The sequence below is a fragment of the Anguilla anguilla genome, chromosome 5 (genome assembly GCF_013347855.1).
Source record: "Anguilla anguilla isolate fAngAng1 chromosome 5, fAngAng1.pri, whole genome shotgun sequence".
In the NCBI taxonomy this organism is placed as follows: Eukaryota; Metazoa; Chordata; class Actinopteri; order Anguilliformes; family Anguillidae; genus Anguilla; species Anguilla anguilla.
Genome location: NC_049205.1, coordinates 44,414,229 through 44,442,008, shown reverse-complemented (window position 1 = coordinate 44,442,008; position 27,780 = coordinate 44,414,229). Strand labels below are relative to the sequence as shown.

Genomic DNA, 27,780 nt, shown 5'->3' with positions numbered 1-27,780 from the left:
AACACAATTTTACGGAACACTATCATCTTCTGATTATGAAAGATTTTCCTGTTCGACGTTGTGATGTACATTTTTTTTCCTAACGAGAAATCTAATGTTCAGTAGTTTCGCTGTATGTTTTATACGCATTCTACGCCTTGGAAGCCACTCGGCTTCGCATCTCAGGTTCTGCTAGGGGCAGGTAACTTGAGGACACGGCGTTGTCCAATGAGCTAGCTGCCTTGATGACGACACTTCGAAGTGCTCCAGACCTACACGCCCCCAGCGTGGATAGAAACAGCACTAATAAGAGAACTGTATACTGTCACAATGCAGGGGAGAGGATAGAAGCAACTATGGAAGTTTTCACTTCAAATCTCGTTAACTTTTAAAGCGTTTCGCTGTCAGCATAATTACTTAAAAGTCATTTGCACGTCCACGTTTTGAATCGCTTCCCAACCAGGATGCCAATTTAGCAGAAAAGCTGGTTCAGATCTTAAAGTGAGTTTTCCAACGAGATCCGTAGATACCTCCTTATCAACATCACAGAAAGGGATCTAGGAAGCGTTGATCATTTTTTTAAATCAGTCATTTTAATATAACAAAGATACTTTGGGGACTTTTTCCTCCTAAACAAAATGGATCACTTTGCAGCCGAGTGCCTTGTGTCAATGTCCAGTCGTGCCATTGTCCACGGTCATAAAGGGAACAGAGAGATCAAACCAGAGACTGCGTCTGCCCAGAGATATGGAGAAGAAACAAGGGACCCCCTGGCAAAAGATAATTCGTCTCTCTTCGTGGTGGCGAGGATTTTAGCTGATTTCAACCAGCAGACCCCTACTGGTCTTGCCGATCAGGCAAACATAAAGGAAGAGAACAAACAGCAAACCCCCTCAAGAGTGGATGGAAACGCTGCCACACCTACCGCCATCTACAACGACCCGGGTCACAAACAAAGAGGCAAACGCGCGAGAGGTCGAACCGAGCACGAATCTCCCCTGAAAAAGCACAAATGCCACTATTCAGGTTGTGAAAAAGTTTATGGCAAATCGTCCCATCTCAAAGCCCACTTAAGGACACATACAGGTCAGTTATGTTTTGAGCAAGTGTTTGCTGTTCCGCAGAATAAAGTGCACTTGAAATGTTTTTCAATTGTAAAATTATTCGGAGTACATGTTTGGAATGTCACTGGGTGACAAGAAAAACTATTAATTAAAAGAAAACTCAACTTTAGGCATATACGTTTTCATACCCCGAGCTCCACCCACATACTGTGTCTACACGCCTTGTTTTATATTAATCGTTGAACCAAGAGAATGTATCCTACACATTTAAAAAAAAAAATAAACGAAATAACTACTCGGTGTGGTTGTTTCACGCAACCTGATTTTGCGCAACGATGTAGCCTTTTTTTAACCGGGGGGGGGGGGGGGGTTAAACTGCTGCCGAGCTGCACGTAGCCTACTGTAACGCCCACGATCTTCAGGTGATTCTGTATCGCCAGTCCAATTTCTTTATACCTCACGATTCGAATCATAAAAATCTTCAGGATTTACATGTCTTGCGTCCCCGTCATAAAAGGAAATGTAGCAAAAGTCTATAGATCCGTGTTAGTGCCCGGAGTTTTTTTCTAATTTTTATTTAAAAATAAGTCGAAAGCGCGGTGCCCTATGGACTCTATTGCAATAAAACAGATGCACGCTTTAACCTATCAGACGGAAAGACTCACTGTAACACAGAAGACTAGCAAGGAACTTTGCGAATATGAGCGAACTTCTCGGAACTAGCTGGAAAACTAGCAATGCAGTATCGGTGAAGAAATACGACATAAAATTCGCGGTAGGATCCACTGGTAATAATAAGAAACGTACATCATTTTTATCTTCTAACGTCGTAGACCAGATGTTTACGATGTTTATAACTAAGCAAAACGACGAAAAAGAAGAAAAGAGGGGGCTGATGGTTCTGCAGTTGCATGTCTGACTCCTAAGCTCTTTGTTGTGATATACCACACCCCCGCCAGACAGACTGCCAGCTGATCTGGCCAGCAACAGACACAGCTAGCAGAGCTCAGAGAGGCAAAGTGGGGAGGGGCGTTATGCATGTGGTGAGAATCTTTGTCACTTTTAAAAAAGACCGCTTTCAACCTTTTAGGTTTATCAAGACCGTTGTTCACTTAATGAAAGCAATGCAGCAGTGGTGCTTTGTGAAAATGCGTTCAGACTCATCACCACCTCCTTACGCTCTCTCAGGATGCGCGCGCACGGATACACTCACGGCAGACAACTTTGCATGTAGTGCAAATAAGTTTCCCCCAATAAGTAAATAAATAATTATTGTTTGTATATTTATGCATTCCATGCCAAGGGATGGATTGAAGTGATTTATAAGCACGATCAAGTGTCATTAATACCTGTTCCTCCAAGAGTATATCATTAATAATATATATAGTACACACCTGTCCATTATTTATATATATATATATATATATATATATATATATATATATATATATATATATATATATATATTACAGCTGGGATTGTATAATTATAGGGTAATGGCGACACTGCCATCATATCCCTCAGCAAAGAACTTAATCTCAAATTGCTTCAATAAATGCACAGCTGTGTAAACGGAAAGCACCAACATGTAAGTTAGTTGTCCTGGAGACGGGTGTCCACCAAGCAAATACACTGTGGTATGAATATATGAAAATAGTATTCTCTCAATCTCCCAATATGCAAAGACTGCAGTACAAGTTGGCCTTTACCTGAATTAAATGTAAGGGAGTCCAGAAGTGAAATGCGTGTACTCCATAAATTGCTTAGAAATGCCCCACCCAGTCTTTATGAAATATTGACTTGGCATGTTGAAAGGTGATGAATCAGGAGGACACTAGTATCAGTTATGTACGTGCAGGAGTATTGAACTCATTGATAAATGGAAATTACCAAAGTGCAATAATCTGCATTCTCCAAGAAGGATGGACATGTTTTAGCTGGCTAGACTAGTCAGTGAAGTAAAAACAGGGCTATGACCTATTTACAACGTCAGCCATGCCTGGCTATTTATGGTTTCCTTTGTTTTTGTATATGAAAGCACCTACATTAAGTCTTTCTGGAAACCCTCTACCGAAGACAAACCTTGCTGTTCATGCCTTTTGGAGTGAAAACAATGGATCAAATTGTATTTCAGGGGGAGAAAGAACATCAGGTGTCAAACATCAGGTGTGCAAGTATCTGCTATGAAAAGCACATACAAGTATCTGCTGAGACGAACAGTGTAGTTTCCCTTTGTCTCTGAGGATTTATTGTACCTCCAAATATTTGGACAAGGACTTTATTTGCGTGACTGAAATTATTACACCCAGTTAAGGAAATTTACCCTAACAATCCATTAACTACAAGACTCTATCATCTGTTTAAAGCCAGTGATAATAAATGCATTTGCTATCAGCTGACAGTATATCAACAAGTGGCCCTGACAGGAGTCCTATGCTTCCACTGAAATGGGTTGTGTCTCAGGAAAGACTTCCTGTCATTTCAGGCAAGGAGTAGACTGTAAAATGTAGTTTGACAATTTATTTTTGGAAATGTCAATAAAATATATTTCAAAAAATCTCTGATGCGTGATGTGTCTTCGACCATGCAATTTGATAGGCTGTGGGACTATTATTACATGCTATCAGAATGTTTTTTCTTGGAGGGGTAGGAGGGAGCAGCCCTGGGAACAGTGGAATCCCTCTCTGCCTGACTCACTAACTCTTAGACTCGGTTTCTGAGAGAGCGACTGGCTCCCATGGTAACATTTAATCCTTAGTGAGTGAAAAAAATGGGATGATACCAGCTTGAATTCCCAAGTAGTGCCGCCCCCCTCCCACCCCACTCCACTCACGCACCACATTTGTTTTTACATTTATATTAGAGACACACTGGCTGGTGTGCTGACTATTTGATTGGTTCATTCCTACTTCATTTAAGAATTATTGAAGGATGACGTAACAGATATCTGATATTTGGAGTTTGCAATTTTATGCCGTCTGCATGCATGCATGCTGTCCATTTGTATTCATCACAATGGAAACAGTCTGTACAGACATTTGTCTAGACTGCTCTGGATGTAGTTTTTCAGTTCTGGAGTTCAGTCTTTGTAACAGCTGGGTCTTTGTCACCAAAAATATTTTGCTCGTTGCCAAACGTCTTTTGAGGGTTAGATTATAGGTTTATATATTGTGGGACACACCTGGTTTGTCACTGTAAGAGATTTTGCAGCTGGAAAGGAAAAAAGAACTTGTTGCAAATACTGTGTTTGTTTTTTGTGACAAGTAGACTGTATGGCTATGTGAGAATGCACTTCCATGGATACACCTTGTGCTCCCTTATTATACTTCACTGGAGCCCTGTTATGTCGTATTTCCCTGCAGAACAGATGGCCAGCTAACCCTTTGCGCAAATTTGGTTTTTTCTATTGTTGTAAGGGCTGCTATTGCTTTCTCTCTTGTAAAAGATATTGTGGAGACCACTAGTTGTGATTTAGTGCATGAAAAAATGCCGTTCCAGTTCTCAACAGGATGAATTCTGGCACACAGACCACTATATGTGCCAATAGTATGTTGCAGTGTTCGATTAATATTATTCTCTTGGCTCCAAATGTATATCTGTTTTATTATTATTATTATTATTATTTATTTTTTTTTTTTGTGTGTGTGTGTGAAGAATTCATGTATATGCTTAATTTCTTAAAATACGGTTAGTTCCTAGTGTCTGTTGCTGCAGTTTTTAGCTTTTGATGAACAGCCATCCTTGAAAGGCACTTGAGGAGACGGTGTCTCGACACGGTGGACAAACTGCTTGCCCCATTGTATTGTGTGCGTCTGGCTCTTTGTGCCGCTTCACCAATTGTGGAGAGGGGGGCTTTTGCTCCCGCGCCGCAGGTTGAATAATGAGCCTTTTCCGTCTCGTTTTGTTTGGGTAATCAAGAAAGTGAGGGTCATTTGAGTTCATCTCCCCCTCAGCCAAACCTGTGCCAGCCTGGACTCGCTTCCCCAGCCTTCCCTCCCAGGCTCTACTAGTGGAGCGCAGATAGCAGACAATAGTGCAGCTTTGTGTTTGACTTACCAGAACACAGGTGCAGCCCTGGGTCCTAAGCACAGTACTGCTTTTGTACCCTTTGAGCTAGGTACTTAGCCCAATTGCTTTTGTAAACGGATCCGGTTGCACGAATGGATATTGTGTAAAATGCACGCCATCGAAGTCGCCATGGCCAAGGCTGTCAGCTTAGGCGGTAAATAATGGGAATAATGACAGGGATTCCCACTTAAACGGTGCAGGCAGGATGAAGGGTGGAATGCAGAGTCCTGCAGAGCCAAGAGGAACAGTGTCCTTACTCAACCCCTGTAACTCCTGCACTCCTCCTCCCCCTCCCCCCTCAAAAACGTTCAAGTGTCTCGGCTTTCAGCAGCTCCTGCTGAGCGTAATTTGTCTGAACATAGTAGCATGCGATGGATCACAGTCGGTTTACCGATGGCATAGCCTTAGCACACGGTGTTCTGCCTAATATATCAATAGTGTTTCAAGAAAGGGCCAGTTTAGCCAGTTTGTCAAAACAAAGGAAACTGATTTGGTACAGAGCATAATCACCTGTTCTGCCTAATGCAATTTTGAAAAGTGTCATGCTGAAAAGAGTAATGGCTTCCTCATGCTACAGCCAGGGGTTCGGTTACAGCATAACAACTGAGAGCACACATTCTGCAAATGACAGCGTGAGGAATTTTTTCCCACAGTTTGAACTTGACTGCAAATTGGACTCTGTGTACGAGAACTGTCTTGGCAATTGATGATTATCTTCACTGCAGCAGACTTGCATGCTGTGATTATTCTTTACTACAGTTTGAATATTCAGAGTACCATGTATGTGGATGAATGGCCTGTATTACTTGTGCATTTTACAGCTTTTCTCAAAGACTGGCTGTGTTTTAGGAGTCCTCTTTGTCAAGGCAGATGAAAAATACATACAATTTTTCTAGATAAGAAAAATAACCAAATCTTTTAATTGTGTGGGCTTGTTGAAACTCATGACATGTGAACGTATTAAACAAACTAACTAACAGCTTACAGTTCTAAAAAAATTAGTTAATTTTCACAATTTGTTGTTCTTATTGAAGGTATTATTTAGCATTTAGGAATGTCTGAGCATGCTACTTCTAAAACCACACAGTCCGCACAGTCATTGTGGGTTTGACAATGGGTTCGGTAGGAAATGCAGTTTCTGAGGAGACCCACCTGCTTGTTTTGAACTCTTGGTTGGGTTTTTTGGGAATGTATTTATTCTGAATTGGGGGCAGAAAGGAAATTTTGGAGCTTTGGGTCTTCACACGTAGGTTGTAACCTCCCTGGGTAATTCTCAACAGCAATTCACAAGAGAGTCACACAGATGGGTGGGCGGACCCCCGGAGGCTTGGGTCTGTCATGTAATCAGTGGCAAATGTTTCTTTTGTTTTTTGGTGCAATGCCTCTGAAGCGGACCTGTAACTACATGCTGGGGTGCTACCTTTAATTATCATCTTAGATTATTTTGTATATTACATAATAGGGTTGTTTATGTCCTCTTGAGCCCTAGCAGAAAAAAAGTTTTTTTTGTTGACATAATAAAAGTGTCTTGGATGATAAAACCATGTTGTAGTGAAAACATTTTCAAAAATATGCTTTATTTTTATTGAATGTCCCTTCTTGTGAAGATTTCAACATAGTAGAATATGTGGTTCTTGAGATAAAAACCAGAACCTCATCTCCACTGCAGGGAGACAAAAATGAATTGAAGAATTTGAAAGTGATTTATTTTTGTGGCGTTCTCTGTACTTTCTCACTGGTCTTCTGTTTTTTTTCTCTTTCAATTCTTTGTATGTCTTTTGAAAAGATTTCCAAAGTTTTAGGATGATATTGAAAAGAACAGTACATTATGCAGTGTCATTCTGATGTCTCCTCTGAAAACCACACTGAAAGTAAGTAGGCCTGACCTCTGGATTCTTCTTATTGTGCTGTGATAATGGGAGGTTCAAGCCCATATATAAATAACTAATTAAAGATGTGTGGTCATTCAGTGCATTTTCAGTTTCCCAACTTATTTTCATAATTTAACATATCATTGAAATAAAAAAGAATTGTTTATGTGAGCCCTTTCTTAGAGATTTTCTGTTGTGAGGTGAAAGAGTTAACAGCAGTGTCCACTCAATGACATTAGGATCAACATTCCATTCACCTTTCCTTTAATTGGTGCTCAACTGCAGTATAGATGTGCAGTCAGTCATCTGAAAAACTATCTGGTTCACTACTGAATTAGTCTTTAGCCATGGTGCTTAATAGACGAGCCATGGTTGTTTAAGTCGACTCTCAATAAACAGATTGGATCCTTAAATATGGTTTTATTGGGTGCTCATGATTCTGCCTTGTGTCTTCTATTTCAGAATGATTTCTGTGGTGACTCTTAACCTGTGGGTAGGGTTACGCTCTCACTCTATAATCTCTTTATCTCTGTACAACTTCATTATATGATATCTATGTTGAATTATCAGTTACATTTGTACCGTCTTCAGAGCCAAGAATCAGATCTACTCATTGTCCCTTCTCCCAAGTCCTACTGCAGGATTAGTGTTGCATAAACTTATACAATCTATCTCTCTCTCTCTCGCTCTGTGTGTGTGCATGCGTGCTAGACTTTGAGGGGGTTGTGGTGGGGTGGGAGGGTCTCTCTCCGTAGCCCTAAGCAAATGATTTGGGTACTGTAATGCCACAAACAGATAAGCAGATAGTAGTTATTTGGAACTATTATACATGACATATTTACAAACAGCCAGTCTCATTTGATGCCTGAAAGAGAGGTCCTTTTATTTTAGATGGGCATTTATCTAGGCCACCTACTGTGGGGATAAATGCCTTATAACAAAAAACTGTAGCCGTTAGGAGAAGGTATGTTTGCTGAGTTTTGTTTTTCCTCCATTTAGCTTGTAATGGAATTGTCTGCATTTGCAATGGTTTTGCATTTTTATCTTAAGTAAGCAGTGCATTTCATAGCTGGTGATATGTGGCTCATGACAGAACACAGCCTTCATAATGTTAACTGATGCATCAGATGGAGTGAATGCCCCTTACAGCCTCATTAAGCTGTATTTTTCCACAAAAAACATCATGACCCCTCTCGGCTTCCCAGTTGCCTCTCCAACAAAGGGGGGTTCTGCACCCCATTCGCCCCCCACCCCTCAAGCACCAAATCAGGATTAGAACCTTGCCTCTAACCACTGCTAAGAGCTGTACTACACACAGACAATAATAAGGCTATAATCATATATTTTACGATCTGTTTTTTGAGTGACCAAAACCTTTGTCTTTCAAAGGGCCTGGCCTTCAACAGTTAATACTGGAGACCTGCTTCCCTCCCAGTGGGCTCCAAAATATTTAAATATTTTCCCTGATAGACGGTTGTCTCCATTCTTTAATTGAGCCGGCTCCTGCATTTACTGCAATCTGGATTTACTTCAGTTTCTTTTGGGGGAAAAGCTAAGTCAAACCCCTTAAGACCCATGAGTGTAGCAATGGAATGTAATCACATCATAGTCCTGTGAGAAAATAAAACTTGGGCAACAGTTTTGGACTGGACTGCCAAATGGATATTGCCAACCAAGTTTTCCCTAGGATTAATTTTGATTGATTTAAGCTTATAAACATTCCGTACAACTACAACAAGGTCATTCGCAAATACACCTGATAAATTGTACATTGAGAGAAATTACTGATTGTCTGTCGGGAGGCCGACCTTTCACCCTTTGACTCCCTGTAAATAAGAGTAGTTTAAATGAATTTTTTTTCCTCATGGCCAGTTCATTAAAATTGATCTTTGTGCCCCCGCCCTGCGTAGTTCTGATCTCATGCGCCTTTCGTCGGCTCTCTTCGGTCTTATCCGAGTTGGGGAGGGAGAGAAGGAGACGGCGGATGCATTTTCCCTGCTCCACTTTCCCCTTTGACCTCAGCACAGTGGCAGCTGCCACAAGTTCGAGCGATTGGGGTCAGCCCACCCAGTTCCCATTTGGCACGGCTCAGCATCCTTTCTGAGAAATACATTTCGTTTCCAGGATGTAAATAAAAACCAAAGGATTCTTCCTGTCTGGCTAATCCATGTGAAAGCCCGGAGACAATATGCTATGCTTTTTGAGTTCCTGTCCCCAATATATTCAGCACAGAGCACCTTTTTCCTATGTGCAACCCACCTCCAGTTTCTTTTTGAAATGTCTTTTATTTTCAGGCAGGTGCCTCATTTTTAAAATGCTGTCTGCCCCTTCTCCCAAGAGGGCTGGCTATGCATTTATAAAAACACACCTTTATAAGAAAGACAGAGGATATGGGAGGCACTGTGAGCCTTCCCCTCTCAAATATATGCCACTCTGTAAAAAACCCTGGAAATTTACCATTGTTACCTTCAATTTACAGGGTCTGTTTTTGTGGAAGATGTTCATGAAAGACCATCTCTTGCTGCTTCTGACTCCTGCTTGCCATCACATTAGAAATGGCCACTGCTCTGTGGGCCAGATGTAGCGTAGCCCTTGGCATGGTTGTTGCCTTGGAGGGTGGCAGTTACCCTGGGCAGACAGAGAGAGAGGGCTCTAAAGGACGTGTGCCTTCAGAGCATCTGGAAACTCTGTCCCAGAGTCTCTCGGGCACCCGTGGGATGGCGGGGGAAAGAGGATGGCTGGTAATGTGAGTACACTGGAGAGGGGGCTGCCTGAGGGCACACCGCGGTCGGTTGATGTAGGTCATTTGCTCTGCTGAATGTCTGCCCACTGCCTGATGAGCGCATTCATCAGTGACCTCCAGAGCAGGAAACACCCTTCTGTGAGCGGCACCCATGCGGTCGCGAGTTCCTTTATCCATCCTCCACATCCGCCGTCCCGTGGTGCCTCCCCGGCAGCATAGAAATACATGAAGAGAAGACAAAATGGTTTAAATGTTCATCCATTATCAGAAAATGGAGGGTGCTATCTCTTTCTGTAGTTTCAGAGCCCCGTGCGTGTCGTGCTTGTGTCTATTTGTATGTGGCTGTGTGCCAGTGGCCTTTTATGTGTTGTCTATATGTTTCTGTAAACTTTGTTTCTAAGAATGGATGTGTTTGTGCTGTCGGTGTGTTTGTTTGTGCATGCGCCTGTGTGTATATTTGTGTATCTGTGTGTATACATGTGTTTGTTCTTCTCCTGTGTGTCATCTCTCAGATATGCTGGGCTGTAGTTCGCTGTTCATTGCCGTACAAGGGTGTGGTTGTGAGGGTAGGGTTTGGGGGGAGGGGCAGTGGCTGGTAGAGGCGAAAAAAGTTCTGCCTTTGATTTTTCATATAACCCCGTGGCCTCCAATGTATTGCTTTGTAGGCAGATGTTTCCATTTTATTTGACTATTACAAATAATTATGTAACAGTTGTGTCGAACAAAACGCTGTAGCCAGCCTACATAGCTGGCTTTCTTGGCCATGTTCCTGTGATATGCCAGTAAATGAGCCTTTTATTTTGATGCAGACTGAAGATAGTTCCTTCAGGTGATGCTATTCTTTCCACATGTATGTGACCTAGAACTCATGTTTGCAAAACAAGTATACAAGATCTTATGAAATCAGTTGAGTGAATTGTAATACCTAGATCAATATCATCTTCCGTTCAGGCTTGGGCTAAGAAGCAGACAGATCGAATTGGTTCCTGTTGTTTGTGCCAAAGCTCCTATCATTGCTGTTGATGTTTGCAGGGTTTTCCATTACCATTAGCCAGCTAACCTGAATCAGTTAAATAGCCCTGCTTTCTTCCCTCCCTGCAACAAAATGCGGCATGAAAATATTTCAGCCAGCTGCCCAAAGGCCATAGAAATGATCCAGCTCAGTCGTCATAACAGTCTCTTTACTTCCCAGACACGACAGGGCAGGGAGGTGTGTGGATGCTGGGAAGGTGCAGGACGTTCTGTGCCTGAGTCTCACTCCAGTCGTGCAGTGAGCTTTTTCCTGTTGATATTAATGGTCTGTGGTTGAGCACAGCTTTGAATTATGGGTATCATGCAGAGCTGATTTAAAGGTTCCAAGGTAATTGCCTTGTTCCGAAACAAGGGCGGCTGCCCTGGCATAGCTCCGAGTTGCTGTCAGTTTCACGGGATCAAGGTGTTCAGTTCAAAGGGCTGGAAGGTCCTGTTACCGAAGAAGGAAGAGTACTTTTGAAAAAAATAGTGATGTTTGAGTACTGAATCATACTGAAGTCAGGTCCTGTCTTGGAGATTACGCCTGCCCTGATCATATTTCTGGATTTGAGCCTCGGGTAGCGTTTACACACAAAAGACACACTTGCACTCTTCCACAGATGAAAGGGTGTAGTCTACTGAGTGTTGCTTTGATCGTGTTGTTCCAGAACATATCTTATGGCAGTCCTGTGCATAGACTATGGTATGTTATTTGTGTATTCAATCAAATTGCATTGTTTTAGCCTTAATCTTAAGAAATCTTTCCATTTCCTAAATAGCATTTTAAATCATTGTTAATTTGAGCCATTGCTCAAAACTCCATCCATTCCATGAGAACAGAAGTTGTAGCACAAAGGCTTGATGTATAAATTGATGTGAATATCGATGTTGGTTCTTTTAAACGTTTAATCTTCAAACAAAAACCTCTAAGCCTGAGTCTAGAGCATGGTACAGTGGGTCATTGAGCTTTCAGCAAGTTTAACAGAGCTGAAGTGAGTTCTCCAAGTGAGTTCTCGTGGTGTGCAGGAGTCTCTATACTCTGTAATCATTCATTTACTTCTCTCACAAATCGGCCTACACACAACTATGTGAAGATTACAAGATCAGTGGCATAGAAGTGCTGTTTTGCATGTATTAGGCCATGGCCCATGCCAAGAAGGAGATTTTATTATTTCCTTATTTGTGGATTTAATTAATGTGGGTTCCAAAAAAGCCCAATGTCTTCTAAGATGCTAAATTTTCATTTTTGCTACTCTTCCAAATGCTATCCTGTCATGTGATCATGAAACACCCATAGACCTATTCTCCAAGCTGGCAGTGGGAGGGCTAATAAAGTATCTAATAAAAAAGCAGGAAAGAGCCATTGTGAAAACATGTAGGAGCTGGTTATGTAATATTACCACGATGAGGTAATACAAGGTCCGTCTAATTAACCAGACTCAGTGACCTGCTGTGATCTGTGTGTTGGCACAGTCACACACTGGCATGCACAGTCACATATACAACTTTGTCAACATATATTCTCTTTTCTTCTGGAATAACATATGTTAAGGAATATATACCTAAGACCTGGCATGTCATTTACTTATATATTTCTTTCTTGATTTGGCTCTGTACACCACAATTTTCGATTTGAAATGAAATATTTAAATGTGGTTAAAGTGTATTCTCAGCTGTTAATAAAAAAGTATTTTTTGTATATTATGGTTTAACCATGTAGCAATTACAGCACTTTTTATACATAGCTCACCCAGTCCCCCCCCCCCCCCCCCCATTTAAGGGCACCATAATGCTTGGGTCAAATGGCTTCACAGGTGTTTATATTTAGTCAGAAGTGTTCATTTGCTTCCTTAGTGCAGGTATAACAGAGTTTCAGTATGTAGTCTTAATGTAATAAATTGCTTTTGATTGCCTTTGGAGTCTCCTATTGGAGTTTGTCAACGTGAAGATCAAAGTTTTGCCAATGAAAGTCAAGGAAACCATTATGAGGCTGAGAAACAGTCAATGACAGTCAAAGGCAAAACCCAACTGTTTGGAACCTCATTAAGAAGAAAGAGAGCACTGGTGAGCTCAGTACTAGGCCAAGAAAGACCTCTACAGTTGATGACTGAAGAATTCTCACTATAATGAAGAAAAACCCTCAAACACCACACCTTCAGCAGGTCAGAAACACTTCTCGGGGCAGGCGTGGATGTGTCAGTGACTAATGTCTGCAGAAAACTTCATGAACAGAACAACGGAGGCTACATCGCAAGATGCTATCCACTAGTTACTGTAGCTGCAAAAACAGGACGGCCAGGTTACAGTTTTATAGGAAGTATGTAAACGACCCTGTAGACTGTAGTGTCCTTGAAAAAGGTCTTGCGGTCAGATGAGACCAAGATTCACTTGTATCATAGTGATGGCAAGAGCAAAGTGTGCAGGCCAAAAGGAACTGCCCATGATCCAAAGTACCCCCCCAACCCCTCTCATTGGTGGAACATGGGGTGGGTGTGTTAGGGTTTGGGCATGTATGGCTGCCACAGATACTGGCTCACATGTCTTCATTGATGATGTAACTACTAATAACAGCAGCAGAATGAATTCTGAAGTGTACAGAAGTATCTTATCTGCTGAAGTTCAAGAAAATGCTTCAAAACTCACTGGATGGCGCTTGATCCTACAGACAATGACAATGATCCCAAACATTGTCTTGACATTCTTGGCTGGCCATGCCATTCACCTGGTCTGAAAAACAAGCAGGCCTGGCAGAGAATCACCAGAGAAGATACTCAGCGCCTGGTGATTTGTATGGGTTACGGACTTCAAGCGGTCATTGCATGCAAAGGATATGCAACAAAATATTAAACATTACTACGTTCATTTATATAACATTAATATATTCCAAACATTATGGTGCTCTGAAATAAGGCGGCTGCATATAAAAAGTTGTCTAATTTCCACATGATGAAACCAAAGTGTATAACAACACTAAATAAAAGCTGGGAATATGCACTTTAACTATGTGAATGGTTTGATTACAAATCCAAAATTGTGGTGGACAGCCAAATCAAGGGGAAAAAAGTATTTGTCCCAAACATTATGGAGCTCACCTTATATATATATATATATATATATGTGTGTGTGTGTGTGTGTGTGTGTGTGTGTGTAATTATCCACCTTGAACTCTCTCTGTTGCCTTTCCAGGAAACAGAGGGCAGGTTTCTGGTTTCTTGCAGTGTGGTCAGTGTGGTCAGTGAGTAAACACTATGATGAAAGGGCTGCCAGAGTCCACATTAGCATCTTTGTCATTACCTTACGTAGGAGCCCGTGGTTTCTGATTGGCTCAGGACCACAACTGTATATTCTCGGCCATAAGAAATAAATCAAGCTCTGTGATGAACTGTCTTCCCCCGTGTATTTGTGGTGCTGTTTTCAGCTTGCGTTTCCATCTTGTCTTCCGCTGATGCAGGGATCAGGCCATAAATGAAGTCAATGATTCCATTTTCTGATTGCAAGGTGCTTTTGAGTCTTCCCACAATCATCAGCAAAAAGGAACATGTTTAATCAGATTCACCACACTGTGTCACGTCACATGCCTCTGTTCTGCCAGAGCTCCAATGTGCAATGTTGGTTGGGCATGGTTTAAGACAGTGACTGCCAAACTGGTCACACTACATCCTCCCTACCCCTCAGGTCATTATGGATGAAGCCCACCCTGGACCCCAGTTCCCCAGCAAACACTGTGGATTTCCTTTCCCTAGTTATCCACCACTTATTGCTCAACATTGCAACAATTTTCATTATCTGCCAGCTTCTGTTGTGGTACTTAAGTATGATTAGCTGACAGAGTGATTTTCCCCTGTTTGAATAGACAGGAGGTCCATTATTTGACCTAAAGGGGAAATTGCTGGTGACTTCAACTAACCAAGAAGCAACTGGATTTGAGCCTCTGAATTGTGAGATCCAAAAGGAGGAATGATTTGACCACAGCTGTCCTGTGGCAGTTCACATCCCCTTAATAGCTGCCACTTCTGTCGTCCTTAATCTCAAAATGAATTCAGGTGCTGATAACGTATCTCTTCGATCTTTATCTGGCTGTAGCAACAATTTTGACTCAATTTGTTCTTTCTGAGTCATTAAAAAAAAATAAAAATACTGACCCAGTGGCACTGAATGGGTACATTTATATAACCCTCCTACCTGTGACATAATCACGTTGCATCGGAAGGGGGAGATACTGGTGTTGAGTCGGCAGGCAGGCAGAGCACTGTGTTCTTTGCCTGATGTAACTGGCTTTCAGGGTAACTAGGTCACTGTGTTCATTAGAAGAAAGCAGCCATCCAAACGCTTCCATAATTACTCCTCCCATTCTAGGAAAGGAAGGTCACAGTGTTCCAGAAAGAGACTTGCTTATTGGCAGGCTCTTTCATCACAGTGAGTGTTGTGGTCTGACAAACAAGGGGGAAGGGGAGGAGGGGGTGATTGTGGAGAATGGGGCTGGGGGGGTAAGAAAAAAATAGAAAATATTTGTTGACTGTGGAGGCAGGGACAGAGGGAACAGTCAACATGGGGTCCAACAACATTTCATCAGGAATAATGCAGGCTGAGAGTTCTGAGTGGAGGAAACTATTTTCAAAGCTTCTCCGGAATCTGTTTGTGCTATCTCAATCTAGAAAGAAAATGATGCTCTTCACTCCCCACTGCACATGACAGCTCTGAACATTAAGAAATGTCAAAACAGTCCAGAGTAGCATTGAACGATATATAAAAAGTTCAGTAACGACAGTAGGAATTTTGATTATGCTATCATTTAAAATGGTTTTAATTCTGCACCATTACCTCAAAAACAGCAAAATCATAAGTAGGCTAATTAATTAGGCTGCCATGTTGTTCCGGTTGGAAACGTTGGGCATAGTGCGTCTAACCAAACAGGTGGTGGCAGTGTTCCGTCTTATTGTAAAAGTAAAGCTGGATAGCTTGATTGACATTCATGTGACGCAGTAGTACCTCCAAAGAGATACTCAAACATCATGATTAGGGCGGGGGCAAGAGTGGAATGCAGGAATACAATTTCAAACATTAGAGGGCAGTACCAAGATGATTTCCTACGTCTTTCTTCTACCAAATGATACTATTTAATGAGTGTTGAAATAACAGCATGCATTAAAATCTTTTCATTATAAAGTAGGGATACGAACAAGTTTACAGCTTAGAAAAACATGATCTAGAGTGTAAGTGTATGTGCGTGTGTGTGAGTGTGTGCATGCACGCGCACGTGTGTGTGTGTGTCTGTGTGTGTGTTGGGGAGGCGAGGGTCGATTAAAGCTTTGTATGGACAGGGACAGCAGAGCGTGTGTGTTCTCATGCGTGCATAGCCTTGCCTTGCTGAAGTCCTGAGGGCAACACTTTTCAATGGCCATTCTGCAGCATGTTGTCACTGTGCATGGTGGTGCAGTGCTCTCTTTGTGTGGGCGTGTCTGGTGGCTGCACAGATGTACAGAGCGTGCCCCCGCCCCCTACGCCTGGTTTCACAAAGCTGCTCAATAATCAAATAGCAGGGCACAGAGAATGGAATCATGGGGTTTTTTAATTAATTAATTTGTTTTTTTAGAGGGACTGGGCTCTGGTATGGGATGTCCCTAAAAATTCGGAGAAATTTGGGTTCATGCCCACCTCCACTGTTTGCTTTCTCTTGTGGACCGGAAAGGAGATGGTGGCCCTCCCAACACTGTCAAATCAGCAGTTTTCTTTGCTTAGATGTTTTGCTTCTGCCAAGGGTGTTTTCACACCCTTGGCAGAAAGTTGTTATTCTGAAAGAGTAAAGCAAATTAAAAGTCTCATGCTTGGTTTTCATGGCTTGCACCCTGAAACTACAACCATACTATCTATAGTGGTCTGTGTGTCTTGTGGAAACAAACAAAAAAGAAAAATTTCAATTAATTAATTAATTTATTTGTCAGGGACAGTGAAGTTTACATTGTTACAGGTTAAAAACATGCAATAGATGAACTATATGTAGAATTTCTAGCCAGAGCTGATGAGTGTTTGTGTGCATTTTGACATAATAACTAGCCACCCTCCCAGCTACCAAAAAATGTGAGAAATGTGTGAGATTTGTGGCCAGTGGACACATCCCAGTTAATTTCCCATCAGCCCCGTCACATCATTTCTCTGCTGGGCCCGTTTGATTACCTGCACTGTTATTCTGTTTCGAACAGGCTTCTGAACCCCTGGCCTCTGTTGCCACTATGCTGATGTGAAATATTGATGCTGCAGGGATCAGATACCTTGGCTGACGTGTGGCCCTGTAGCTAAAGAGCAGTTCCTGTGCTTTATTTGAGCCCATAACTCATGGAGGGACTTCTCGTTTCCAGGGGCTCTCTCTGTTATTAGCCAGCCATTGAGCTCAAAGGATCAGCCTCTTAGTGGAAATAAATCCATTCAAAGGGAATAAAACGTTCCGGCTTGAAGTGAGTATCTCACCTCATATTAATCCCTCACGTGGCCCTTATTGTGCATTCATATCCTGAAGTGATGATGGGATTAAGTTTGGCATGTTGGGAACTTGGGAAAATATTTTTTATCAGGCAGAACATGTCTGAGCAAAAATATAAACAGATAAAAACAAACCAATCCATCTTAGATGTTCCACATGGAGCACAAAAAAACTTTTTTCTTTGGATTTAAACTGTTCTCTCAAGAGAGAACACAGAGAAAGCCACACTTGGTTACGTGGTAACATTTGGGCCTTGTGGATTTGCATCAAGACCCAAGTTTTTGTCTGGAGGAGGAGACTATAATATGTGGTTGGAACAGGGAGGGCTGAAAACTTACTAATTAAACTTGGAGGTTTACTGTCTGGCTGCTTAGCTATGCTGAGGTTGCCATTTAAATATTTAATATAGAACATAGAAAATGTACCTATAATGTGGTATAGTTTGGAGTGCAGGTTATCTCCCCTCTGTCCCTGTCTGTCTGTCTGACAGCTTAAGTGTCTGTCTTTGAGGTTAACTGGAAAATTTAGAGATAATGTGGATGAAGCTTGAAATTACTGTCTTTGAGATGAGGATGAAATCATTATGTTTATAGTTACATAATAGGCTTTGTGAGGCACCCCTTCAAATTCTCATTAGGAGCACATTGTGTATTGTAGCTGTTAAACCCTCTTCCCCTCCCCACCACCATTCCACCACCAACAAATCACCCTTCATATGTGTTATGCAATATACAGAAGATCTGAAATCAGAGAAACATTACAGAATTTTGTTGCTAGATTTGTGCGAAGGAAATTTCTATTTCTTCATGACCAGTGCCTTGTGGCAGCCAAGAAGCTCATGACTCATGGAGTTCACCTGGATTGTCTCCAATGGCTATTACTGATTTCTAATGTGTATATCTAAAACAGAATACGGAACATCTTAGAAAATACCGAACTTTTAAATGTTAACACTGAGATGTATGTGTCTGTGCTCCTTGTTTGGCCTCATAGAAGTGGTATTGAAGAAGCCCACTCTTAGTGAAACTGAAGGTGAATATCATGCCTGACCTTTGACCCCTGCTTGTACATTATTTTTTCCCAGGAGAGCGTCCCTTCCCGTGCACCTGGCCCGACTGCAACAAGAAGTTTGCCCGCTCGGACGAGCTGGCCCGCCACTACCGCACCCACACCGGGGAGAAGAAGTTTGGCTGCCCTCTCTGCGACAAGCGCTTCATGCGCAGCGACCACCTGACCAAGCACGCCCGCCGCCACTCCGACTTCCAGCCCGGCATGCTGAAGCGGCCCCACGGCGGCGCGGGCACGCGCGCCGGCTCCCTCAGCGACTACAGCCGCTCCGACATCTCCAGCCCCGCCCTCAGCCCCGCAAGCTCGCCTTAAGCCCCGCCCCCCCCGGCACATTCCGGCGAAAGCCAGACGACACGCCCACGGAACCCGCAGTACTAAAGTCTTTTTTTGTCCCCTCGACATTTGTGTTGCACAGTTTGTTGGCTTCCCTTTGCTAACTCTCCGCTTGCTGTACTGTACTGTACTGTAATGTACTGTGCGTAACTGCCTATTGTAGTGCAATCTCTTGTGCAACTCAAAAAAAAGGAAAAAAAAAAGCAACACCTTTCCCAGAGGTGGCAATATTTACATAGTATATGATATGTATGTATTGTTTTTTAGCTTCTGGCTACTGCCAGTTTATCTGTCATGTTTTTATTTCCTTCATTTAAACTCAGTTCCAAGAAACTGTTTGATTTTCAAGAAACAACAATGACAACAGCGACAACAGATTGACGGATATTTAATATTCTTCACCTTTATTTAACATGGGGGGGTCTCATCTACACCTCAGGATTTAATACAGTTCTTTTCTTAACTACTTAACTTGACTGCACAATACAAGCATCACTTTACTCTGAAATTCAACACGCTTGAATTTTGTGCCCTGCTCAGGGATGGCCTCCTTAGCTTGAAAGAATGAACATGATGAAGACAGAACACATATTTAAAACAGCCTTACAGTCAACAGGATTTGCACTCTTTTTTTTGTTTTATTTGAAAGATTTGTTAGTTTTCACACTGGGGGAAACTAGCACCAGATTAACAATTAAACCTGAGGTTTTCAGGTTTCTTTGGTTAGTTTTTTTTCTCTTTGTATCATAATGCACCTCAGACAATAGTTGGGTGACTTCTGTGAATGACCACCCATTGGTTTATTTTTGAGACTGAAAATACAATTCACTTTTCGTCTTTTCAATAACTCACCTCATACCTCCGCTTTTTTAACAGTCTATCGATGACCATGACCACAGGGGCTTTGACAGGGTTTTTTTGTTCAGTTTTGTATTGTTTTCCTCAAAGGCAGACATCACTGCTGTCTTGGAGCATAGGCAAGCACACAGCAATGCATATTTTGTCCCATCGCTATCCTTTAACCTCTCAAATGGAAGTAACAAATGGAGTCGGCCCTTCTCCATGCTTTAAAATAGAAATGGAGACGCAAGAGAGGTGGTTTCAAAGCAGCCATTTCTTCAGCAGGAACTACAGGTAGGCTTGAAGTATAGACACACTTGGGAATGATCCAACTGCTTCAATGGTGGTTTAGATTGTCATCAATTGATAGAAAGTAGAGTCAAAAATTACATAGGGCTTAATTCAGGTGTAGGTGTCGGTGAGATACGAGGTAGACTGTGCTTCTGGAATGTGGACATTTTGAGTTATGCCTGTGGGCAGGCTAGCTGAATGAGGAGGCAAAAGGCACAGCCCACAAACACAAGTCTGTAATGTTGTTCCTGGTAACATTACATGAACTCATCAAATTGTGATGGGGGACAGATTGTAAAGAGCTGTATCATTCAGCTCAAATACTTTGAAGCCTTTTTGCCAACTTCAGAAAGGCCTCATTACTTTCTGTTTGTAAGATTTATGGAGACAAAATGAGTTCCGCTAATGATTATGTGTAATTAATATAGGAGCATGCTAGTGGCCACTTTTTTAGACAAGCCCAATCAAACCCATCATCTGGAGTGCACAGTAAGGCTTTCCTGCGAGAGTAGGGGGGTAGAAACTGCAGACACACTGCGTAATTGGGGCATTACTAAAAGTTTCAGAACGTAATAGAATGTGTTACCTCTACTTGCAATTAGACAGTTGCTTTTAAAATATGTTTCAGATTACGGATAGGCTTCATACCTTTGTAAAAAATAAGAAAACTTTTCACTGAAATGAAATCGAACATACCACTCTTTTGGCCAACCAGGGAAAGCGTTTTGAATGTCCAATTGTGCTCCCAGTGAATCTGAATTTCTTTAAAAAAAACTAAAAAAAGAAAGAAAAAAACCAAACAAAAAAACCCCAAATGATTGTGTAAAGGATGTATCAAACTAGCGCATGGCCCAACAAATACATGCATAATATGTATTTTAGACATTATGTCAATCATTATGTTACACACACATCCACCTCCATACATCGTGCATAATTATTAGCCTGGACATGTCTTCTGAAGCTGTTCTCCTGCAATATGGCTTTCTCTTTCACTTGGGGCTGTTCCATAAGAAATGATTTGCGGCATATCTCACAGCTTTCCTTTGAGTGCATCCTACCCAAAGAATGGAGAATTAAATGAATTGTGGAGTTTTTGTGAAAAACAAAATTCAGAATGTTTAGTTGGCCAAAAGCAACACCTACCAGTTGGAAACCCCATGGTTGACTGATTTGCAAATCTTTGGAACAACCCTGTGTGGCTTTGGGATGTCACATGGAAGGGTCAGAGGTTCCAGGATTAGGATGAATGTGCGCTTACTGCGCTGCTTGGCTGTGCACCCCTGACCCCTCCTCATGCACTCCCTCAATTCTGGGAAAGAAGAGCTTCAGGCCAGGAGAGTGAAATGCCAGCTGGTGAGAAAGAGGAGCCCCTTCAGAGAGGAATGAGCAGGTGTAGATCTGTGAATGGCTGGCCTTGTCCCTCTAAACCCCCGCCAACCTCTTTTCCCTGTCACTGAAAAAGGCACATAATCAGTCCTGTGCAACCCCCTGCTTACAGAAAGAAAACACCCATTATAAAAACACGCTGAATCCCTGCTGCAGTATTCCAGGAATTGAGTGCATATGAAGCTCTACAGTAAGATTACCCCTGTTCTGCTATACAGATTCCAAACTGCAACATGATCCTTGAGATGCGTGTGTGTTTTTCGCCCGGGCTGGGAGTGGGGTTGGGAGGGGATAGAGGAACCTACAATGGGGCTTTTTTCCCTCCGCTTTTGAGTCTAACTCTGAAAGCCTTTTGGCGTGAATGGATGACACTCCCTTAAAGGCTTGCCTGATGCACGCTGTTGGCTGCACACACAAGCTTACCGACTTCCTCGAAACCTTGGCGGCTCTCTGCTCCTTGCTACGTGCTTTGCTTTTATGGAACAAAGTGTATATGCGTGTTGGAATACTCATTCATGTTTGATAAATTGTGGCACAGGGTAGCTTGCATAAAAGAGGAAATACTTGAAAGATTGAAAGAGGGCAGTCCACTCTGGCTTATTTTGTTTTGATAGATTTTTTTTCTTCATTATTGTTTTTGTACTACATGTGCGGCCTCCACACTGGTCAGGGTCATCACTTCCTAATCCGGAAACAACACATTTACCTCAGGGGCTGTCTTCGACAGCATTTATCTGGACTATTGCACCACTTCTCAGATTTTTTGTTTTTTTGTACAGTACTACTCTCAGACCCCTCTGCTCCTTCAGTACGCTGCCGGTCAGTGTGGACAGAAGCACTTCTGCATTCATTTTTCCCTCAAAAAAAGAGTCCAAACCCTTCCCCTCTCCCATCCCCCTCTGCAGCCCCAGGCAACTGTGTTGACGAAGCAGCGCCTGGCAACCAAACATAAATCCACCTCATGTGCATTTATAAAAACCACTTATTTACTAAACTGTATAAAGATGATGTAAAACATCCACTTCAATCTTGGTTCAGATTGTCAAAGATTTCATACTCAGATTTGCCAACAGTAAATAATTAGCAAGGGATAGATGCTTAGTGAAAAGTCCCCAATAATATCTCTCAGAATTAGTTTATCTGGGTTATACTGATTTTTATTGAGAAATTCACGTTATCTTTTAATTCACAATACCAAATCTACCTGAATCATTAAATACAAGAAAGACCATTAACAGCTGTCATATATGTCCTGTTCAGCAGTATTTATTCATTTATTCTGTGCTTTGAAAACAAATGAACATAGACATGAACTTTTTGAATTTGGTAAATATTTTTTTCCTTTTCATTTGTATATTCCTGCATTGGATTGATACTTTTGCTATTTTCAGGTAATTATTATTATTATTATTATTATTATTATTATTATTATTATTATTATTAATAATATTATGGTATTTTATTTGTTATCACTGTATTTTCATAAACTGTTGGAACAATGTAGTGTCACATTGGTGGCTTCATTTTACTGTTTTCGAGCTATGAACACTATGTTGAATATTGAGAAATGGACACCAAATTTACAAACACCAAAATGCATGCTGTTGATTCTGGAAGTTAAAAGTACATTTCCATTTCCCTTAATACTTGTTGATATGGGATATGGTGATAAGAAGCAACACATGGTGAAATTATAAAGGGAAATAGCATTTTCATAGACCTGTACAGTGTACCTTATCCGTCTGCTGAATGTTGCATAGCCGTAAAGGCTGATATAATACAATTTATTGTTTATTTCCCTTTCATTTGGTTTATTATTTTTCACTCCAAGATTTCAGCGCTTTGTTCTATACCCACAGATGAAGAGATCTGTGGGATACTTGTAGAGGAAGGGATCTGGGTGGGGGTGGGGGTCATCAGAACGCATATGTTCATTTTTGTTGAATTTAGCCAAAATGTCTGAATGTCACTGGTCATAGCTAATAGCTAAAACAGTTTCTGGTGGTTATCGTATCTGGGTTCTCTTAAAAGGCACAATGAAAGAACATTCTGAGATTAACTACATTATCTTCACAAAGAAAAGGATTCCTTGTAAAATCTTGATTTTGCATCCCCCCCCCCCAAAAATTTTTTTTTTTAAATAAAAATTTAAAAAACCTTCTTTTTTATCACCTGCTTAACACCCTTTTGTATCATTATAACCAGGTTGTCCAGATCTTATAAATGACACTTTAGCAAGGGAATGATTTGGGATTTAATTAAAAGGAAAAGTGGACTTGATCACAAAGTGAATGAGTTGGATGATTTGAATTTGTGTGCCAAAGGCTTAAGTGATCATTCAGTTATTATTGACTTTATTAAACAACACCAAATTCCCTAACTATATTAAGACCCAACATACTTGTACAGTTTTGTATGTGATGTCATTTTAGTTTGTATGTTTATGTATAGAATGAAGATGTCTGTGTATTAAATACGCAAGTATTTTTATGCTTAAAATCTGCTGTGAGCTAGATACTTATTTACTTTTCATTTATTTTAACCTGCATAATGAAAGGAGACTTGTTTCCTATCCAATTTTTTTCTTAAGCTGTGTTTTTCTTTTTATAACCTTATGTCTGTTTGTCATTTTAAAATTCTTCATTGTCAAATGTAGCAAATCTCAGATGTGCTCACACATAGTACAAAGTGAATACATACCCATTCCGAAGGACTGCAGTTTAACTTGCTATCTTTGCGCTGCTTTGCCTCAAACCATGTTTTCAGACCCTAATTTTATGTTCATGTCTTTTTTTTTTTTTTTTTTTTTTTTTACATGTCCCTGTCTTACTTACTTACTTACTGTGATACATTTATAAGACTGTTTGAGTAGTAGATTGGGTACTTCTTTACTTCTACGTAGTTCGCTTTTTTGGTTGTATTGCTTTATTTTAAAAAAGTTTTGTGTGTTTATTTCTTTCAGAGTTCCTCTTCCTATTTAGTAGGCTGGTCCTTTGATTTTTTTTTATTTTTAAATTGATGTCATGTCCAGACAAGTCCCACCCCTGCTCTGCCATAAAAGGGAATTAGGAAAAATACTTCCTGCTTTGTCATGCTGATGTTTCAATTTTGAACACTTTATCCGTTCCTGCTTTGTGGCTTACTGCAGTAGTTGCTTAATGTAAAGTGACGTGTACTAAAATGGCAGATGTGTTCACTGTAGAAAAAACAAAAACATGATTCAGCCTGTGAAGTGCGTTTTCGGAGGTATGCAGTTTTAAGACATGATGTGACTAAAGTCCATGGTAGCAACTTGCATTAATACTTGGGTCAAACTATGAGGTAGACCACATTGGCTTAATTAAAGGGGGTGGAGCCAGCTTACAGTGATTCTACCTAGTGTTTTATTTTTTCTAAGACTGGGTCCAGGAATGGTTCTCAGATGTTTCAGGAGTGGATCGAGAAAGGCTTCAGAAATGTTAATTTGCAATTCGATAAATGACTGTCCCCAAATTATAAAGATTTGCACAGTGGATAATTCCTTCCGTATTTCCTTTCACGGGCATGTCTGTTGCTCTTGCAGTGATAGAACTCCTGTGGACTAAGGATTCTGGTCCACAGTGCTCCATACTACCCCCTAAAGCCTCAGACCCTGACCCACAGCTTATTTCAAAAGAGTTGAATGGTAATTCAGTATTACCACAGATATTCAATTTACCTAAGAGATAATCAGCTCCAAAGTATGCTTTGCTTTGGAAGTTTTGTTGTTGTCAGTGTTGGGTGTTCTGGTTTGCTGTCTCATCTGAATATTCATAAAAGGGCATTCATAATAGCATGGTAACTTCCAGTTGTAAAAACTAAAATCTCATTGGAGAAGATGGAGGACAGATTGCAGTGCAGCATCAGAAAATAGAATATCTGTGATATTGCTTGAAAATGCTGGTAGTTGTGGCTAATTCCTTTGTGCTGATATACTTTTCTCCATGGTGGAAAGGTATAAGCAAACCTGTGATTTTGTGTGCAGATGAATTGTCACATTTTAATTCGCTGTTATATTCTGTTTGATTTCCTCGTGGCCTCAGGGCCACATTATCTAACACTTAAATTGGAAAAGCATTTGCTCAAGCTGTTTTTGTACAGATTCTTGAATTGGTTATGCCCAATAATTGCTTTTGGTAATGATTATTCTTTGAATTTGTAGCCGTAAGTCAAATTATGGCATGTTAACCCTAAACTAACAGATTTATTTAAAAAATGAATATCTACACTCTCACCATTTATTTAAAAAATACTATTTGGGAGAGCTGTGGTGTTCTATTTGTAAGTTTGGCTGTCTCAATGACAGCATGATCGCACATGCACGCACAGTTGTGCAAATAGTCACAGGAGCCAATGAAAATAGCTGGCCTGCAGTTTGTCTCAGCAGAAATGAAAGACTTTGATTTCAGACATTTATGCTGAATTCCTAAATATGGTTGAGCCTCTGCAGGCCGAAAAAGCTCCAACACAGACTGGGAGTTTGGAAAATTCACAGGCTTGTATAGGCTCCGCATTCATCTATCAAAAACGCGACATCCAAATCAGTCGGTTCGCTTTCGCTCTGCAGATTCGAGAGTGCATGTCCTTTACATACTGTTTGAGGGATACCTTCTGTTTTCGTGTATAGATTAATGGTGCAGGAGAATTTATATCGGCTGCAGAGCTTCCTCCATTGTCAGTGCTTTAGATTTCCTCCCTGTGAGCGAGACTTTACCTTTTTAATGCAGTCTTTGTTCACCACCGTGTGTTGCCTGCTTCAGTGATGCAAAATGGTGCTACTCTCTTCTTCTTTACTGGCACCTGTGTTACCTGCTTCGTAGATCAACTTTTACTAAACATTGGCCAGTTCCTTTATTCATGACCACATCAAAAGCTGCCGTGTATAATATTTTTGTCTCAATCAACCAAAATCACTACATATGATTGAAGTATTACAGTTGTACAGTTCCATAAATTGTACAGATATTAATGTGCTGGTCTATTGTTGCTCTGCTGTATCTTTTTATGACATAATTTTTTACCTGTTATTAGACATATTGTGACCATGTCCTATGCAAATACAGAAATTAACAGAATTGTAAAATATTGTATGTTGTCTTAACCTGTATGCATGAATTAGTGAAGTTTACATTTGGGAAATAAATTCATAAATAAGCAGCCATTTTTTGGAAATTTTGTGATTTACTGTTTTGGTTCCCATGTTCTATTATTGTTGATTATTGAACAGTTGATTATTGAACAGTTCGTTCCTCAGCTTCCACAACAATTATGACATTTTTGAAGAGGTTGCCATAGGTTTAATTGTGTGTGTGTGTGTGTGTATGTGAAACATAATGTTTGGAGGAATTAAGGAATTAATATATTTTGGAGGGAACTAATGTTGTGGCGATCCAAGGAGCCTTGGTGACCACAATACACTAATGCACCTGACCAGATTAGTCAAGACTCGTGACTACAAAGCACAGCATATGTCAGTGGTCACCTTTACCAATTTTACTATCAAAACCTTACAAAAACACAACTTTTGACCTGTAAGTATATTCTGGGATCTGTCCACAGAAGATCTGCACCATAATATTAGTGTGACAACTTCTCACTCATTCCCAACACTCTGTGGGATCTGTGTATTTTTCTATTTCATGTTGAATTCTCACGACAGATGAACATATCAAAAATGACTTTAACAGTGATTATTTTACGACTTACGACCTGATTTGCAAGTGTAGAATAAAATCACATACAAAATGCACAATTCAAGAAAATAAATGATATTTATAAATCTTACAACTACAATATATAATATAAAATGCCCAAATATATACTGACTCACAAACAGTTACAGTGACTATTAAAACTGAACTCAGTGACTTGAACACACAATAGTCAAAGGCATATTGTTATGTAGCACACGCATAAAGGCAGAGCTGGCTGTTGGTGCTCTGTGTGGTCGTTTAGGGCCACAACCATCCGTGGGCGACACAATTCAGGTTTAACAGGTTTTTGGTATTTTTTTTAAAGAAATTTTAATTGTGCAGCTTTCTTAGGGTGCAAATATCATTTTTGATGTTGTTGCACCGGTTCTCAAGTTCACGACTGCTCCACTGGTCCGTGATTGCTTATGACCCCCCCTCTACCCGTTCCCTACCCAACCCCCAACCTCCGGATCTGCGATTGCTTGTGTCTCCCATTGGTTTTCCCCAGTTCATTCTTGTTAAGGGCTACTAAAATCCTAGATCTGACTCAATTGTTTGTTGCCTTGCGGGTCTACTGGCCACAGTTGGCACCGGCAAGGTTGCGATTCAGTCCTGGACTGTGGGGCCCAGTCATGCACTAGAAAGAGAACTGTGCCTTAACTGGATAATCTACACATCAGTCCTAATGATGATTTCAAGGTCCATTCCAGAGTGCTCCATTTTAGCACCCCTCAGTTCATCAACCCCTCACGCTCTGGAATAATTTCTTAGTGACATCATGGCACGTTTTCAAAACAAGGGCCCTCAGTGAGGGCTCGAGGGTTTAAGGCATAATGTTGGAATGCAACCTTCGCCAGTGCATTTGTCACCACAGAACTATATATTTGCAAGTTTTGGCAGGGAAGGGCACGGTAAATCACAGCCAGAAACCACA

The 27,780-nt window shown here is 41.0% G+C and overlaps 1 protein-coding gene across 1 annotated transcript; it reads left to right on the top strand.

The window, feature by feature from the left end:
- Window positions 1-283: 283 nt before the first annotated feature.
- LOC118227078 (Krueppel-like factor 13) lies at window positions 284-26,314 on the top strand. Its single transcript, XM_035417195.1, has 2 exons — window positions 284-1,065; window positions 18,299-26,314. Exons 1-2 carry the CDS (start codon window positions 618-620, stop codon window positions 18,592-18,594), a joined length of 744 nt encoding a protein of 247 aa, XP_035273086.1. The 5' UTR covers window positions 284-617; the 3' UTR covers window positions 18,595-26,314.
- Window positions 26,315-27,780: the final 1,466 nt, after the last annotated feature.